The sequence below is a fragment of the Saccopteryx bilineata genome, chromosome 1, assembly GCF_036850765.1.
Source record: "Saccopteryx bilineata isolate mSacBil1 chromosome 1, mSacBil1_pri_phased_curated, whole genome shotgun sequence".
Taxonomy (NCBI): Eukaryota; Metazoa; Chordata; class Mammalia; order Chiroptera; family Emballonuridae; genus Saccopteryx; species Saccopteryx bilineata.
The window spans coordinates 241,070,929-241,088,846 of NC_089490.1; the positions used below are offsets into that span (position 1 = coordinate 241,070,929).

The 17,918-nt window shown below is 58.4% G+C and overlaps 1 protein-coding gene across 2 annotated transcripts in view; it reads right to left on the reverse strand.

Moving 5' to 3' along the window:
* Positions 1-963: 963 nt before the first annotated feature.
* Positions 964-17,918, reverse strand: part of SYT2 (synaptotagmin 2) — a 61,957-nt gene continuing 45,002 nt past the window's right edge. For both annotated transcript variants that reach the window (XM_066239517.1, XM_066239512.1), the window contains exons 2-9: positions 12,898-13,092; positions 11,920-12,086; positions 10,828-10,944; positions 10,412-10,579; positions 9,909-10,076; positions 8,580-8,697; positions 7,802-7,935; positions 964-5,796 (exon numbers count right to left, since the gene is read on the reverse strand). In XM_066239517.1, coding sequence (XP_066095614.1) covers positions 5,590-5,796; positions 7,802-7,935; positions 8,580-8,697; positions 9,909-10,076; positions 10,412-10,579; positions 10,828-10,944; positions 11,920-12,086; positions 12,898-13,075 — 1,257 coding nt within the window. In that variant the 5' untranslated portion in view covers positions 13,076-13,092 and the 3' untranslated portion in view covers positions 964-5,589. The remainder of the gene's footprint in view (positions 5,797-7,801; positions 7,936-8,579; positions 8,698-9,908; positions 10,077-10,411; positions 10,580-10,827; positions 10,945-11,919; positions 12,087-12,897; positions 13,093-17,918) is intronic.

Consider the following 17,918-nt stretch of genomic DNA (forward strand, 5'->3'; position numbering starts at 1 on the left):
GAAATGCAGTTTGTGGGTTCCTGCCTCACAATGTCACTGCCTTTGCCGCTCGGGCCTCACCCTGGACAGGCTGGAGGTTCAACAGGATACCAGGGACCAAGGCTCCTGGCCCAGGTCGGGGAGGAGGACAGGTGTTTCTATGACAAGGGTGCTGAGCCCATCTGGATGGCCACTACGTCTGCACCTGGGAGGTCGCAGCCAGAGGCAGTGTTTTCCTGGGTCCCTGAAGGTCTATACCCCCCCCCTCTGCTACATACATGACAGACACAGCAGCCAGAACCACCATGCAGCTCCGAGCCATGACAGGCTCCTGTGGCACTGCTGGAGGTTAAATCCACACTCAGAGGGCGGCCCATGCCCATGGTGTGCAGGTGCAGGTCACCCAGCAACCCGCAGGTCTGCTGTCCGCACCGCTAGCCCAGCCTGGGGCTCTGTCGTCCTATCCTTGCTGTCACCCAGCAGCTTGTGGCCTAAACTACATCAGAGCACACACAGGCCTGAGGGGCGTAGAACCAAACCAGGGAAGTGTGTGATAGCCAGGACCCTTGCCCCCTGTGACCCTCACCAGACTGGCCATCAGCCTCCCTGCTGGAACTGAAGCCCATCCTTCACACCTTCATCTGCCTCTGGGCCTAGGGCAGGAACCTGAGCCCCCTGTCCAGCTCAGGGATAATGCCGCCCTGTCTTCTCTTCCCCTAGAAATCCCAGAGCCCTCTCACTGGTCCCCGACATCATTGCAATGAGGTGAGAGAGGGCCTGGCAGAAATTCTCACTTTCCAAAGCCCCCAAGCCCAGCCCAGCATGGCCATCTGTGCCTACTGCCCAGGAGAGAAGACCTTGAGCACAGGCTGCCAGACTGCCTCCTCCCCACCTGCCCACTGCCCTAGCCCAGCAAACAACCAGAGACACCCCCCACCCCCAGTTTCTCTGAGCTCATTTCTTTAATAAGGAGACGCAGCTCATTACAAAATAAGTTTGACAAGATCAGACACAAACAAGGTCCACAGAAGGGGTGGGGAGCATTGCCAAGCGGGGGGGGGGTGGCTGCACATGTCCTTTCTATGAAGACAAAGGTGGGCTCCTGGTGGGGCCAATACAACCAGGAACTAGGGCAGACTCCAGTCCACCTGCCTGGTTTGGAAGCTTCCAGAACAGCCAGGCCCTGCGAGAGGGTCCTAAGACCCCTGGGCAGGGAGGCTGGGTGGGGATGTGCCCACTGTCACCGCTACTCCTCCATGGGGGACAACAGTTACAGAGCAAGACCCCTGTCTGTCTCCTCCACTCTGAGCCCCTGGCCCCGCCCACTCAACAGCCTCTCTGCGTCCCGCCCTCGTCCCTGGCACAGGGATCCCTAGGCTGCAGTGCACTCATACACACATCTGGGCTCGAGGTGGGCACAGCCCACCTGGCACCTGCACCCACCTGCCTGATGCTCCATCCTCACCTCTCCTTCCACGTTCACCTCCACAGCCTGCCTGAGACCTGCTGCAACCCCCAGGAGCGGCTGCCGACTGCGGGCCACATGTGCCCTGAGTGACGACCCCAGCCAGACCTGCTCTGCATGCACAGCGGAGCCCACCCTGGGGTGCCTGTGGTCACACTGCAGGAGGAAGCATGTGGGAGGAGCCTGCCTTTGCCTCCAAGAACCTGACCCCACAGCATGAAGTGAGCACTGTCCATCCCAGGTGCTGACAGGAACCTGACCACAGGCCGAGCCTCTGGCTGCTCCTGAACAAACGTCCACACGCTCTCAGAAAGCTACCAAAACCAGAGTGCCCAGCACGGCCATCCCCACAGGGCCTCTGGCAACATCACCCAAGACCCCACAGAAGCTCTGGATGCCTTCATCCTCGTGACGTGGACTGAGCGCAGGGGAATGGCAGCAGGGGAGCCCTTCACAAGTGGTCTGTGGGAGCCAGTCGGGGACGGAGCTCCTGGGAGGAACAAGGCCAGGCTCCAACAGGGCCCCTTTATGGCTTTTCAGTTAATTCATACAGTGGGTTAAGGGGACACCACACACATACACAGGACACCAGACACCGGGCTGAACACAGCACAGGACACCAAGGGTCAGCCCCAGCCCTGCAGACAGAGGTGCAGCTCGCGGGGATGGGCCCACTGGTGCCAGCAGCCCCAGCAGGGCTGATGCAGGCTCTGGCTAGGGGGTTCCCGGTGGGCAATGCAGGGAAGGGAGACGGACATTCATGACGCAGACACTAAGGTGGAGTGGGGCGCGCAGCCCTGCCATGCGCTATTTACAGGAGGTCAGACATGCATCTCGGTGGGCGAGTCTCAGTCACAGCCTACAAGTGAGCTACCTTCTCTGATCAACAACTAAACGTGAGGTGGGGGTCAGATGAGACTCAAATGGCTTCAGAAGGTCCTAGTTTTGTTGTTGCTTAAAAAATTAAGTATATTTCTGTGTCTTCAAGTCACAGTGTCCCCTGCAGCTCAAAATATAGGTTCAGTGGAACCCTGGTGACTGGCCTCAGCCCTGGGGCGAGGCCCAGGGGTGAGGCTGCCCAGTAAAACTGCAGCACTGCATTTAATCTGAACTCCAGACACAACAAAGCACAGTTAGTAGTGTGTGTCCCAAATCACGCCTAAGACACATCTACACTTCAAAATTATCGGTTGTTTATCTGAAATTCAAGTTTAACTGGCAGTATTTTTTACTTGCCAAATCTGGCCACCCTGTTACGGGATTCTGGGACACTTCCCAGTGGAGGAGGGGGCAGTTCCTGGGTTAGTTTCTTCCTACCATTGGAGGGGGGGGGAGGGCCAGGGGACAGCTCTCTGAGCGTGGGCGAGACCAGGAATTAGCTCAGCAGGCACAGGGACCTGGGCTCTCTTGCTCCCCAACCGCTGGGCTCACCCACAAGCACCATCTTTCCTCTTCCTGCAGCCCTGGGCCAGCACAGTCAGGGCACAGACCCCACAATGCTCAGTGAGTGCCGGACTGAGGGGCCTGGAGGTTCACTTCCCATTCATGCCCAACACCTGCTCCTCCTGCCGTGGCTTCTGCCTCCAAAGTGGAAACGCCTGCAGCTCTGGCTGAGTTAAGTCTCCCTTCTGGAATGATCCTCAAGGAGAAAGGAAAAAGCCGAGCTTCCTGGCCTCCCTGGGTTTTCATGGCCTCAGCCCTTTGTTCCCCTCTCCTGGAAGAGTAGCCAGACATGAAAACTCACAGCCCCAGAGGCCTCCATACCCACACAACACCCTGACACCCTACGTGGGACTGCGCCAGCTCCCTGAGGGCCCCAGAAAGAAACCCACAGGGCAGTGAGGTTTCCAACTGACGCTCTGTGGCCTGAGTATCACCCTCAAGTGGAGAACACGTACACACAGGCCCAGATAGGTGACTTCTGCTGAGATGGCTCATCTGGGCCAGGGGCTCCCCACACCCAGGTGTCTCCTGACGCCCACAGAGTGTCTTAGCCGCCTTTCCCCAGCCCTCAGGCTGCCCCCTAGAGGTGGGCCCAGAGCAGTGAAATCCAGCCGGTATCCTCAGGGACCAGGAACATTATGCCACCAGATGTGCCACTGTTTCCTTTTTTTCCCTGAAGGCAGTGGCCACGCTGGGCTCCGGAAAGGCTGAAGAAGCCCCCAGGTGGGAGAAGATGGGCTGGGAAAAGGCAATAGAGGAAGGGGTGAGGCTGACAAGGAGGGTCTGTGGCTGGGTTCGTGCGATAAGGGAAGGGGATGAGACGGACAAAAGCACCGGATCCCATTGCTCTGGGGTGGGGCTGAGCCCAGGACTTCTGATGCCCGTCTCTGTGGGCACCCCACAGCCCTCATCGTCCTGCTGGGGCCTCCCGTCTTCATGCTGACAACTCGCACGCACGTGGTCCAGGAACAAATAACTTTACGTCCCAAGGCCACTGGCTAGGAGCAGGGGCTGCGGAGGCGGGTTAAGGGTGAGGGTGTCTCTCATCCCTTCTCCAGCCAAGATGGCAACACAAAACCAAACACCTTCTCTTTCCTTTCAGTAAAACAGACACTCTGCACCTTGCTCATGCTGCGTCCTTCAAGCCCAAGTCTCCAACACTGCCCCCAGCTGTCCCAGGTGCCACAGGGAGCCGAGGTGGCCTAGGTGGGGCATTCTCCTGGGAAGGAGAGGCCTGGGGACCTGGGGACGCTGTGCGGCTGCGGGCTCAGGGCTGAAGGACAAGCCAAGCTGGGAAAAAGGGCCGCCTGGGGCTGCCTCCCCCGCCAGACTCCAGGTTTGGGAGGGGGCTCAGTGCAAACTTGAGTAACATATATATGGCTTTTTGTCAATGCTGGGAACAAAAGTTGGACAGGAAATGGGACACAAGAGCATGGGGTAGAAACCCCCGGGTCCTCCACCACAGTTTGGAAGGATGCCCAGCCTCTTGGAATTCAGAGAGGCGCCTCCCTGAGGAATGGAGACTGCTTCCCCCCCCTCCCAGCACCCTGGGCCATGCTGGCTGCCCATAAACCTCCAGCAGGGAGGGCAAAGCGGTGGGAGCCAGGGGTTTTCGGTGTCCCGCCCACCTCATATGGGAAATCTGGAAACCTCTCCGTCTGTCAGCCACCCTCCTCTCCTCACCTGGACCTCAGGAGAACTGAGAACAGCTCACTCAGCTTTCCTTACTCTGCACAGGTGATGTGTCTTCAAACAGGTTGCTTCACTTGAGTTAAAAGAGAAAGCAAAGCATGATGGGGAATGAGCACGCAGACCACAGCCCTCTATTTGGCAAAGGGAGGAGCGTCTGCTCCCCCTGGAGGTGGGGGGTGCGAGGGTCCAGAGGTGTATCTGGTCTCTTGGGGTAACAGGTCTCCTGTTTCATTGTAGTTGGATGTGAACTGTCAACAAGAGTGAGCTCCCGGTCCTGGTCTTGGAGTCTGACCGATCTAGCGAACAGTTCACGTCCACGAGTGTCCCAATAACGTCTCGCGGGGCAATCACGGCTGAGAGCAGGCAGTCTGTGATGTCAGGGAGTGATCTTTGCTCTGGACAAATCCAGTCTCCCAGAGAGCAACTCAGCAGGTTGACCTCCCACTTAGACGAGGACCTCCCCTCAGTCAGGGTACCCAAACAGCCTCTGTTTCCGCAGAAATTCACTGTCCACGGCTCATTCCAGGAACAGAGAGATGCTCTCTCACACACACACACACACACACACGTGTGCACACATGCACTCACGCACATGCACACACTCGGATCGCTGCCCGTGTGCCACCTTCCCTGACAGGAACCAGGAAGTGCTGCCCTTTGTTGGTCACAAACACTCAAAACACAGGACACACGGCGACGTTCCGTCATGAGAGGGCGCCCCCATGAGGCTGCAGTGAAGCTGTAGGGGACCCAGGGACTGTGACGGGCATGCAGCAGTGGGACAGCGCCTGGGATGGTGACCAGAGCCAGGCTTCCCGTCTGCCTCACGGGGACGCCCTCACAAAGCCACCAGAGGAAAGCTGGTCTTTAAAAAGACAGAGGAGGAGAGACGAGGACACAACCACACGATGGGAAAGGGTGGGAGCCTCTACGGAGCATAACTGAGGTATTGAGAGCTCTGGGTCCGTTGGCGTCCGTGCTGGCCCGTGCGGCGCTGCTGCCGCCGCCGCCTACTTGTTCTTGCCCAGAAGTGCGTCCACCTCCTCCTCGGGCTTCAGCGAGTGCCACTGGGCGATGGGCCTCCGCGGGTTGGCCAGCATATCGGACCAGTGCCGTAGCTCCGTGCCAGTGGCATTGGTGCCCACAAAGATCTTGCCAATGGCCTCATTCTTGCCCAACTTATCATAGTCCAGCACAGTGACCACCACCTGGACTTTCTGTGGAAAACAGAGGAGAGGTTGGCCAGAGAAAGGGGGTTCCCATGACCAAACCTCTCCCCTCACAGGCTCGAGTTTCGGTCTGGCTCCAACGAAGACGAACTTACAGGGTAGCAGAAGCCACACCTACTAGAAACAACCTATCCCTACCCACAGGGGACTGTGGGCCATATTGTGCTCCAGGCTGGGCTGAGTGGAGGGGGTGAGAAGTGAGATGAGTCTCACCTCTGATGAATGTGACAGATGTGTGCTTAAAACTTACAACACAGGCCCTGGCCGGTTGGCTCAGTGGTAGAGCGTCGGCCTGGCGTGCAGAAGTTCCGGGTTTGATTCCCGGCCAGGGCACACAGGAGAGGCGCCCATCTGCTTCTCCACCCCTCCCCCTCTCCTTCCTCTCTGTCTCTCTCTTCCCCTCCCGCAGCCGAGGCTCCATTGGAGCAAAGATGGCCCAGGCGCTGAGGATGGCTCCTTGGCCTCTGCCCCAGGCGCTAGAGTGGCTCTGGTCGTAACAGTGCAGAGCCCCGGAGGGGCAGAGCATCGCCCCCTGGTGGGCAGAGCGTCACTCCCTGGTGGGCGTGCCGGGTGGATCCCGGTCGGGCGCATGCGGGAGTCTGTCTGTCTCTCCCCGTTTCTAGCTTCAGAAAAATTAAAAATTAAAAAAATTAAAAAAAACCTTACAACACAAAGGGGAACTTGGGGATCTCGGGGGAGGCAACAATCCTGCCCAGGTCAGTCAGGAAGGCTTCACAGAGGGGCTAACCCATGAGCCGGGAGGTGAAGCTGAGAGTTTCTCCAGCAGAGAGAGGAGAGGGGGATCCCAGAAGGAAGATGAGCCTGGGGAAAGGCACCCAGCATTTGGGAACAGAGGCTTGATCGGGTGGACAGAAAAGCCACCAGGACAGGAATGCGTCAGTGAGTGGGCTGGGTTCAGCTGTGGAGTGAGTGTTTCATCCTACAGGTAAGTGGCACAGAGCACCTGCAGACTTGTGAGAGAAGTGGCCTGGACATTTCAGCAGAGGACGCAGGATGGAGGGGTCACTAGAGGGCTAGGACAGCTGGCAGGGAGACCGGCCAGGGCCATGGGGTCTGGGAGGGCAGATACTGGTCCCTGAAGCCCGGCAGTGGCAGTGGGAAGGAAGTAGGGTCGGACTGGAAGGTGTCCAGGGTGAGAGTCGGGAGGGCTTTGTGACAGGTAGGGTGATGGAGGGACCCTCCTGACTTAGGTAGCCCAGGCTCACCCTCGAGGACCTACCCTGCTCCAGGCATCTCCCTGTCTCAGTGGCCTGTTCTTGCTCCCTCTCCTGACCATGAGCTCCTTGGGACTAAGTGCCCCCCGCTGCCCCCCCTCTGCCCCCATAGGTAGGAAATTCACAGTGAGGTGTGAAGAAGAGTGGAAGGGGCGGGCGTCTGAGAGGAGTGGCCGTAGATAGAGGACCAGTCACCAAAGACAGAATTCAGATGAAGCAGGTCTGGCTGGAGGGACCTGGGGGTCACAGTGCTGGATTCAGATACACCGCCCTTGCATGCCTGGGCAGGTGCCCTCTGCCTAAGTTCTTCACAGGGAGGACTTGGGGTCAAACATGACCCCTGAGGTGCCCTCTTTCATAGACCCCTCCACAGACCACAGCACCCTCGCTGCAGCCCCCGTGGGAGGAGGAGAAAGGAGGAGCTTTCTACAAAGAGGAGAGACCGAGACCCTAAACCCCTGACTGCAGCCTGGATGCTGGGGGTCTCCTGTCCCGCCAGGTTCAGGTCCACTCACGCTCATAAAGAGGTGGAAGACAGACCTCATCCCCAACCCGGAGAAGGGAGGAGGAAAAAGGAAAGAGGAAGGGTCAGGGGGTGGCTGGGGGCCGGCGAACCAGGCAGTAAGTGCTAGGCAGAATGAAGGAGGAGGCCCCAGGGAGCAGCAGGTGGGAGCCAGCGCCCCACGAGCGTCGGATTCCCTCTGCTCAGGCCTCGACTTGTGGCCGGCCGCCCACCTGCCCCCCAAAGGCCCAGGCACCTGAATCTGCTCGAAGGGGATCTCAAAGCTGAAGGACTCGTTGAAGTACGGGTTCAGCGTCTTCTTCTTCACCGTCGTCTTCTTCTTCTTGAGCCTCTTGCCATTCTGCATCAGGTGAATTTTCACGTAGGGATCTGCGCAGGGAGAGCCAGCCCATGGACGCCTCAGTTCCCCGCACACGGAGAACCCGCCCCCCGGACGGCTCTGGCTCCTCCCACACGGAGAACGCGCCCAGCGGGAGTACCAGGCTCCTCCCACACGGAGAGCCCGCCTCCTGGGCGCCCCTGGTTCCTCCCACACAGAGAACCCGCCCCCGCCCCCCCCCGCCCCCCCACCCCCCGCGCCTCAGCTCTCGGAGCCCTGATGCCCGCTGCGCTCAGGAGGCCGGCACAGGGCAGTGAGCACCGGCCGGAACGTGTGGCCCGGGCCGTGGGTCAGCCTGCCCGAGCAGGGGACAGCCACAGCACCTGTCCTGGACAAGCATCCTGACTGGTGGCACTGCCGACCGGGAGGCCCGTCCAGTCCCAGGAGAGGGAGAACCCTACGGCCTAACCCATCTAGGGATGACAGTTCTGGGGTCTTTTCCTCCTCGGCCCCGGCACAGTGGGAGAGCCCGGCGGGCAGCTCGGCGTGGACAGGGGCCTCAAACCCGCTGTGGGTCCTGCGCTCCGGACCCAGCCGCCCAGGCTCCTGCGCCTGCAGCGCCGAGGCTGTGCCGCAGGCTTCGGGCGCTAGCTCGCTGCTGCCGCCCAGTGGCAGCCAGAAGCTCTGCACGTACCTGAGAGGCCGCCCACATCCATCTTCTTCAGGTTCTTGGCCTCGAGGATGCAGACTGTGAGCTTCCCGGCGGTGGGCACGTAGCGCAGGGAGATGCAGATGTCTCCCAGCTTCTCTGGCTGTCCAGGGGGAGACGCGGGACCCGGGTCACCTCAGCCACCCACGTCCCTCCATCTCTGATTCCTCTGCCCACAAGATGGCCCCCTGTCAGCCACGTGCCCAGGGACATGTGGCTTGCAGAGCACTCTGCAGTTCTTTTCCTTATGTTACTGTCACTGCTTCTCCTTCAGGTCAAGGAGTCCATGTGAGCAGTTACAGACGGAGGTTCAGAGATGAGCAGATGTGCTCAACTCCATGTCTCATGACAACTGAGCTGGGGTCAGGTGGGCACTCTGGGCTCCTGATTCCTACACTCTGCAACGACACTCCAGATACAGGCTTCTCAGAGAGGGTCACCTCCTCCACATGTGGCCCAGGTGCTAGCCCTTCCTCCAGACAGCGTGAGCCCCCAGGTGCAGAAGGATGTCTTAAGTGCCTCTTTTCACTCCTCCATCACAGCTGGGGACTATGAGCACACTACAGGGCTTGACTGACCCAGACGGCAAGCTTGGGTACACAGTAGGTGATCAATCAATCTTTGGTAAGTGAATGAATGCTGTAACAGTTGCTGGGAGACAAGCCCCCATGCTGAGAACTCTTTAGAATAAACGTGGGCTTTCCTGGTGGGTAAACTGAGGCACAGAGCCCTGACTCACTGACCCTAAGTGACAGCAGAAGTTTAAGAGTAATGGCGGAGAACCTGGCGGTTGGCCCGGCATGTGGAAGTCCTGGGCTCGATTCCTGGCCAGGGCACACAGGAGAAGTGCTCATGTTCTTCTCCACCCTTCCCCCTCTCTTTAATCTCTCTCTTCCCCTCCCGCAGCCAAGGCTCCATTGGAGCAAAGTTGGTCTGGGCACTGAGGATGGCTCCATGGCCTCTGCCTCAGGCACTAGAATGGCCCTGGTAGCAACAGAACAGTAGCCCAAATGGACAGAGCATTGCCTCCTAGTGGGCTTGCCAGGTAGATCCTGGTCGGGCGCATGCAGGAGTCTGTCTCTCTGCCTCCCTGCTTCTCACTTCAGAAAAATAAAAAAAATAAAAAAGTAACTATGGGGACGGTGCTAGATGCCAGACACCTGCCAGCCACTACATGCTTTACACAGAGGGCTCCTCCTCCCTGCAGAGGCTGTAGAAGAGGACGCAGGTCTAAGGAGATCAAGCAAGGAGCCCAGGGACTCACAGCTCGACCCTAATCTGGCCACTGACTCTGGGGCCCCTCTTCATTCTCACCTCCTCCTTCTCCCCGCCTTGCAGGTCTCTCCACTCCTCAATGGGCTGGCCAAGGTCCACGGTGTTCATGGGCACCTTCACCTCTCCGATGATGTCGTGTTTGGAGAAACGGTCAAAGTCATAGATGGCCATCACCAGGGTTTTGCCCCCCAGCTCCTGGTATGGCACCTGCAGGGCATAGGCAGGGTCAGAGATCAAGGCAGCTCAGATGCCTGCAGGGGCTGACGTGTGCAGATCTCTGAGCCCAACTCTCTCCCCACTGCCCGCTGGACTCCTGGTGAGTCTGTAGAGACAGAGAGGAATCCAGGGCTCTGGGGGAACAGAGTCCCAATCCTCCTGGAGGCCAGGCAGTGACCTTCACGTAGGGCACTGTCCAGCCCGCCCTGTTCCAGACTCAGCTGGTTCCGAGGCCTAAGCCATGGCTAAGGAGCAAGGGGAGGTGTGTAGAAAGCAGGCAGGGCTGGGACCAGGATGGAGCTGCACCGTCCTCCAGCCCTTGTCACCTTGAAGGTGAAGGTTTCATTGAAGGCGGGGTTTAGCGTCTTCCGATGGACTTTGGTCTCGTACTTCTTCTTCTTGTCTGGAAGGAGGAAGACTTTGACGTAAGGGTCTGAGGTGCCTCCCATGTCCAGGGCGGGCAGTTCTGCAGCCTGAAGAACGCCGACGGTGAGCTGTGGAGACAGCAAGGCCAGCCTGAGTCTCAGGACCATTCCAGCACCAGCCGCCCACCCAGACGCCAGCAGCTGGGGCCAGGGGCATGGGGAGTGCAGGTGCTGAAGTGACACTAGGGTCACCGAAGTTAAAGGGCTCACGGCTCAGCAGGTCAACAGAGAGCAGCCAAGCCCTCTGGTTCCAGCCTGCCCCTCCGTGAAACGGGGACAGGATCTGTTTCCTCTTGCCACCTCCAGCTGCCACACACCTGGTTGGCCTGGAAATCGTAGTCCAGAGAGAACTGCAGCTTGCCCAGGTTCTCTGGCTCCTTCTCCTCCTCTCCCTCCCCCTCCCCCTCCGTCAGGCCGGTCTCTTCATCATCATCCTGTAGGGGCTGTGGAGAGAGGGACAGAGTTAGAAGAGAACAGAGCAGCTGGGCTCAGCGCAGGGGCAGCAGACCCTGGCTCAGAGCTGGGTGGGGTGGGGGAGGATAGGGGACTGTGGGGTGGTCAGTCCCCCACAGCCTTACCCTGTGCCTCTCCCTGCATGGCACAGCACTTCCCTTGTTGGTCCCCCCAGTACTTCCCAACCTGAGCAAGACATACCAGGTGTGCGGTCCAGGCGTTCAGGAGCAGTAGGAGTCCACGGAGGGGAGAAGAGAAGGGAACGTGGTTAAGAGACAATCCTGCAGCTCAGACAAGCCCTGAGCTCACAGCCCCTGGGGACACCAGGCTGGACCATGTCTGAAGCATTCTTGGAGCCTCCTCCCCCACATATGTAGGCACATGCACATGTGTACATACATGTGCACACAAACATGCAAAAGTGTTTTGCTCCCTGGCTGAGTTCTGAGGTCAGACCCTCCCTCCACTGTCTACCCTCCACCCAGGTTGACTGTGAGAAGGACAGTCCCCCACCCCACTCCTTGGGGTGAAAATGAGGCCCACAGGGGCCTCTGCAAACTTCAAAGGGGAAAGTTAGGGTTTGTGAGGGAAGCTTGCAGGCTGACCAACCCCAAAGCACAGGGACTAGAGAGAGGTGGGACATGGCCTCGTCCTGATGTCTCGATCAAGTCCCTGCCCCACCACCTAGCTGGAGGCTTGTCCTGCAGTCCCTATGGCAGAAACCACAGTCCCCCCCCATGATGGGGGGTGAGGGTATCTCTCCAACATGTTGTCCCAAGAGCCCCTTCTATGATCAATGCATTGTCTGACCCTCTGCCCTTTCAAAGACAGGTTTTAACAGGTCCCCTCCCATGAGCAGGGGGCAGACAGGTAAACCTGCAGGTGTAGCCAGCGAGGGCCAGGCACACTCTGGGGAGGCCCCGGGAAGCTGCTGGCCCGTCACCCGCCAGCCCTACCTGCCCGCCCTTCATATCCTTCATGTTCATGGCGTTCTTGGCACCCTTGCCCTTCTCCTTCTTGTTCTTCTTCTTCCGGCAGAGGCACTTCTTGCAGATGCAGAAGCAGCAGGTGAGGATCAGCAGGCCAGCCACCACAGCAATGGCGATCAGGGCCCAGGGTGGCACTACCCACAGAGAGCCAGGGTCAGTGGTGCTCGGCCTTGGTGGGCACTGTGCCCCTGCCACCCCACCCCACACTGTGTGACAGCATGCCCTGAGCATGCAGGTAAGCTACAGGTGCTTCACCTGCCCTCTCCTGGGCACCTGGCCCACCGCCCCGTGGACACGCCCGCCGACACTGAGATGGCACCCGGCTGAACAGCAGGACTGTGAACTGGGCTCTATGTGTCTGACCTACAGAGACCTGGTCACACTGCAGAGCATGAGACCCTTCTTCTCAGACAGGGTGGGAAGAGCCCAGACCCTGGACTGCTGTCCGTGGTCCTGAGTCACCACCCCTGCTTTGGTGCTACTCCCCTGGGCAGGGCCTCTGTGTTTCCCACACAGACTCTGCCAGGAATTCAGAAGGTGGGGGTACCATAAGGTGTCAAATGCCCATCACTATGTGTACACCTGAAACTAATATAACCCAATATGATCTACCAACTACACTTAAATAAATATATATATTTAACAAAAGCAGTGGGGCTTTGGTTTATCTTCCAAAGTAACTCCAGCATGTGACTGGAAGACCTGAATAGTGACTTCTGTTTTATGATTTTTCGTCTTCTTGTGGTTTCACCTTTTGACAGTTTTCTAAACTGTATAAGAACTTTTTTCCCTGGATGTTGGGCCATATATACTCCCTGACCCCTTCAGTAAGCCAATCCACATCCTCCATCCCTGAGGGGCTCCCCAATAATCCAGCCCAAACCCCAGTTTAGGAAAAACCCCAGACAATCCTGCCCCTGTGCCCCTTTGTCAGGGGACACTCACAGGGGATCTTGTTCATCTCATTGAAGAACTTCTCCTTCAGTTTCGCAAACATGTCTTCCTTGCTCTCTCCAGCACCTCCACTCTCAGTGGAGTTGTCCACAGGACCGACAGGCATTGTGGCCGTGGTGGTGGCAGGAACCACCATGGGTTCCTGGTTCCTCTTGAAGATGTTCCTCATGGCGGCAGCAGGGACGGCTGTAGATGAGAGGAAGGGGCCAGATGAACATCACAGGGGTCCCCTCCCTGTCTGTTCCCAGCCCAGTAGGCAGAGTGGCCTGTTGTAAAATGGTAGGTCCTTATCCCCTTCCAGAACCACGTCCTTGCCCACTAACTGGAGCCTTGACACCTGCTGTTCCCTGTGCCGCACATTCACAGCTTCAGCTCAGTGAGGCCCGTATGACCCCCAGCATCTCCTCCCCCAAGATTTACTCTTCTCCACAGCACTTGTCAACAGCACACCATCTCCCCTTCACTAGAATTTAAGATCCTTAAATACAGGGACTTTTCGCCATCACGTAGTCAGTGGCCCTGAGGAAACAACCCACTCCAGGGTAACCAGGAGTTGGAAAGTCCTTCTGGTGTCTAACTTCAATCTCTCCTGCTGCAATGACCCATTTCCCTTCTCTTGCATCTAAGCTGAGCTCAGCAAATCCCGGGCCCTCTGAGAGGAGGCTGGGCAGAGGGCTGAGGCTCACAGCCTGATGGCCAGGTGTTGCCCTGGTTCCATTGCTCAGCCTGTTGGCCTCCTGGGCATACACACCCCAGGTGAGGGTTAGCCCTCCTGCCCTGCTGGCTACAACCCTCAGCACTGCACATCCATACGAGGTTCTCTTTGAACCTAGATGCCAGGTGTGGATATTTTTGTTTTCTAACCCTAACCCCTAACCCCTAACCCTACAGGTGTAGATATTTTTAACAAAGTCCTGGAGAGTGACAAGTTGGGGAACCTGCAGACAATGCAGAACAAAGCCTTGAGTAAAAATGAGGAAACTGAGGCCCCAGAGGGATGTGGGTCCCGTCATAGTACACAAGTAACCCGCTGAATGGTGGCACAGCCATCCCACCCTTGGTAGCCCCAGTGAGCCCCAGGGACGCCCCTGTGCCACCTCAGGAGGACCACAGCAGAACCAAGAGAGTGATCCCTGCCGCAAGAGTGTGCTCAATGGGGGAGGGGGGGAACTGATTCTGCAGCTGGCCAGCAAGCAGCCTGGGGGCTCCCTCTGACCCCATGCCTCTCCCCAATCAGAACCCTGGGCTTTCACTAGGTGCCCCACTGCCCAGCACCCACAGGGTCTCCCACACCTGCAGGCAGGGTCTTCCAGAGCTAGGCACCAGGATGCTTGGGCACAGGCTGGGAAGTGTGGGTACCCTGAGTGGGGACACATGGAAGCCCAGGGACCAGCAGGTCCTGGGCTGCCTGCTGCAGGCTATGGGAAGTGGGGGATGCACAGTTGGGCCTCAGAGGTCTGTCCCCAAGAAGGTCATGAGATCCTGGGGGCCTGGGTATGTGCCAACTATGAAAGGGGGGTGGGCAGTGTGGGGCACTGTCATGGTCATTGTCTAAGGAGGCTAGGGAAGCACTGAGGGATCGAATTCTGGGGTTTAGTGGGAATTGTGAGACACAAACCAATGGTCGCTGCTCTGCCACAGGTGAGTCACATGGAGAGGCCCAGCCGAAGGGATGCAGCCTGTGTCCGTTGCTCCCAGACCTGGGAGCAGGCCCTGGGGAAAAGACGCCATTCACTCCGACAAGATGCCCATTAGCACCAATGCCTCTGACAGGTTGTAGTGTCCAGGAACTAAAGTGGGTCAAGCAAGTCCCGGGGGCACAATTATATTCCCCGAAAAAGCCAAGTTCCTCCTCTGACCAGGGGCAGGAACAGGAAACAGGCAGGAGGGCAGCTGTGTCCTCAAACTGACTGCAGGCTGGAAGAGGGAGATGTGGGGAAATTCCAAATTGGACGATCCCAGCATGGAATTCTACCTGGGTCCATTAGGAGAAGGAGCCGGGAAATGACAGGAGAAGCCAGGTGACAGATTAGCATCATTCCTCCAGGTCAGATGACCTGGCTGCCAGTCTCTGCTCTGCTCTGGGAGCCATGTGAGCACGGACAGGTGGCTTAGCCACCGGTAAAGTGAGCATGAGAATGGGACCTGCCTCATGAGGTCATGGAGCCCAGGAACAATGTAGGTCAAGTGAGACATTATGCCTACGACCCATCCTGAGGGGCCCGACCAGGGCGCATGTGGGGGGCTCCCGCAAGCAGAAGTGGGTGGGCCTTTCCTAATGGACCAGAAGCTTGAGACTCATGCTGGGGGGCTGCAGGACTCTGCCCTGGCAGCTGGGCATCTCCTAATAAACGTCTAGCCCCACCCCCTGAGGCCCAACTCTGGACCAGTCTCCTCTCTGAGGTTCTGCCCACCAGTGGCCTCGCACTGTCCAGCTTGTTCTCCCAGGGCCTGGTGTCCATCACTCAGCACTGCAGCCTCCTGGGCGGGGGCTGCTGGGGTTCCATTTGGCTTGCTCTCATTTCCAAGTTCTTGTGCCAGGGTCTGACCGCATCCTCCTCCAGCCACTGCCCTGTTCTGCAGATGACAAGCCAGATGCCATGAGGCAAGGTCACCCAGACTCACGAGGACAGCCAGGTGGAACCCTAGCCATCCAGGGAGCGGGTGTTTCCAGGAGGAGGTGCTGCTGGGCTGTGGCTTGGGGAGTCAGCACAGGTGGGGGGCTGGAGAACAGTCACCTGAGGACAGTATGCGGGCAGAAGGAACCAGAGGGGGAAACATCAACATTTAAATGATTCACAGAGAAAGAGAAGGGTGAGGGACAGTCGGCTGGGAGAAGAGGCAAGTGAGGACGGCCGTCTGTGGTGACAGAGGCCGGAGATGGCCTCTGCACAGGACACACGCCAATAAGCTGTGCACTTGCTGAGCCTCAGTTACACACCAACCAAAAGGAAAAACAAGTCTGCAGGAGTCTGACCCCACACCGCGCTGCCAACCCTGGGTGCACAGGGGCTCCTGCTGGGGGACCCTGGGGCCAAAGCACAAAGGACCAGGGAGCAGCACTCTGGGGAGGCTTCCTGGAAGAGGAGCACTAAGCAGAGAGTGGGGGGCAATGGGACAGGCCCAGAAGGAGCTGGCGGGTTCAGGCAGGAGATGGAGCCAAGTGAAAAGAGACCCATGCTCTGAGGTTCATCAGAGGAAAAGGTGGGTGTGGAAGGCATCATGGCAGGCAGTGGGCTGGGGCCCGAGATTCCGGCTTATCATCCCAGAGGCAGGAACAGCTAAACCTGGCGACGCTGTATCCACCACCAGTGGAAGGAAGGCTGCTTGGCGGTCATCGGTCTCTCAGGGTGAGCTTGGAGCCTCAGCCCATGGAAGTGGGCACCTGTCCCATTGATGACAAGACTGAGTTCCCGAAGAAAGAGCTTACAGGTGTTCCTGCTTGGCCAGAGGATAGGTAGGACAGGGATGACACCTGCCCTAGAGGGTCTAGCTCACAGCACACCTGCCCAGTCACAGCACATGGTGTTCCTGGGCCTGGGGACTCCTCAGAACCCTTCACCCCTTCCTTATCAGATGACAGTGCAGGCTTTGTGACGAGACAGCCTTTGCTCAAAACCTGCCCCTGCTACCTGCCAGCCTGCTGACCTTGGGGAAGTCCCTCCCCGTCCTGGACTTGTTTCCTGGTCCATAAAACAGACACACTACTGGTTCCCACCCCACGGGGCCAAGTGCACTGTCCTCTGTGGGGCATGCTCACAGGTGGGTGGTCTGGCCAGCAAGTTCGGGAAGCAGCAAAGGTCACAGACCGTGGTGCACAGGGCGGGAGGCACCGCCTGGCTGTGGCTGCACCCCCGGTGCTGCTGGGTCAGTTCTACAGAACCCAGAGAACACTCTGACTGCACAAGGTGGGGCACTGCTCAGAGACTCATGCGTGCTCAGCACTTCCCTACAAATGGTCTGGAACCAGGAAGAAGGGCCAAGCGTCAGAAGCCAGCTGCACCATTGATGGTGTGAGGGCTGCAGAGACGGCAGACAGATGTGGGAGCCAGCGGAGCACAGGGTGCGTGGTGAGGTGACCCTGTCCAGGCTTAGGTCACAGGAGGGGCCCTCCTCCACCCTGACCCGTCTGCCCACCTGGCCTGTGCACACACTGAGCAGGCAGTGTGACAGCGCAAAGAGACCCGAGGCCCTGGGTGTCCACCTGGGCTTGGCTGCTGGGCAGCAGCATGGAACCCACATGCGGGTGATTACCCATCCTGAAGAACAAAAGACAGGCCCAGAGGAGAGAATGTGCTTTCCCTTCTGTGAGTCAGAACTGGAACCCACCACACCAGCACATCACCTGCTGAGCCACAGGACCTGGCCACCCCTTTATGCTGCAAGGAAAGCTTGACATTCTGGGGAGACTGAACTGAGGCTCAAGGGAGCCAGGAAGTCCCAGAAAGGCCACACAGCAGGTCGGACAGAGACATGCAGGGTGTCTGCCCAGCTCCCACAGACTCCAGCCAGGCGGCGGCTGGGGACGGGCTGACCCTGTGCCTCCTGGAACCTCCCGTGTGGCAGCTCCCTGTGACAGGCAGGCTATTGGGGCTCAGGCCTGGCTGTGTCGCTGACTGCCCTAGACAAGCAGTTCCCCATCTCTGAGCCTCTGCTCCCCATTCTGCAACATGGGGACAACAGCCCCACCGTGTGGCGTGTGGTGGTCACTACAGATGACCCAGGTAACCACTAAGAACCCGGCCCAACAAGAGCTGGCTTTACACATCCCCCTCGACCCGACTGATCTCGACACCCAAGAGGAAGGAAAATGTGTCTTCCCGAACACTTTATGTGAGTGTTCAGAGCAGCTTCACTCACGACAGCCAAAACCAACCTGAGGTACCGTCAACCGACCACTGAATAAATGAACCGTGGTGCCTCCACACAGCGACACAGAGAGTCGTGGTACTGACACACACTAGCAGCACAGACGACCCTCAAGAACAATGACACATGTGAAGGGGCCTGGC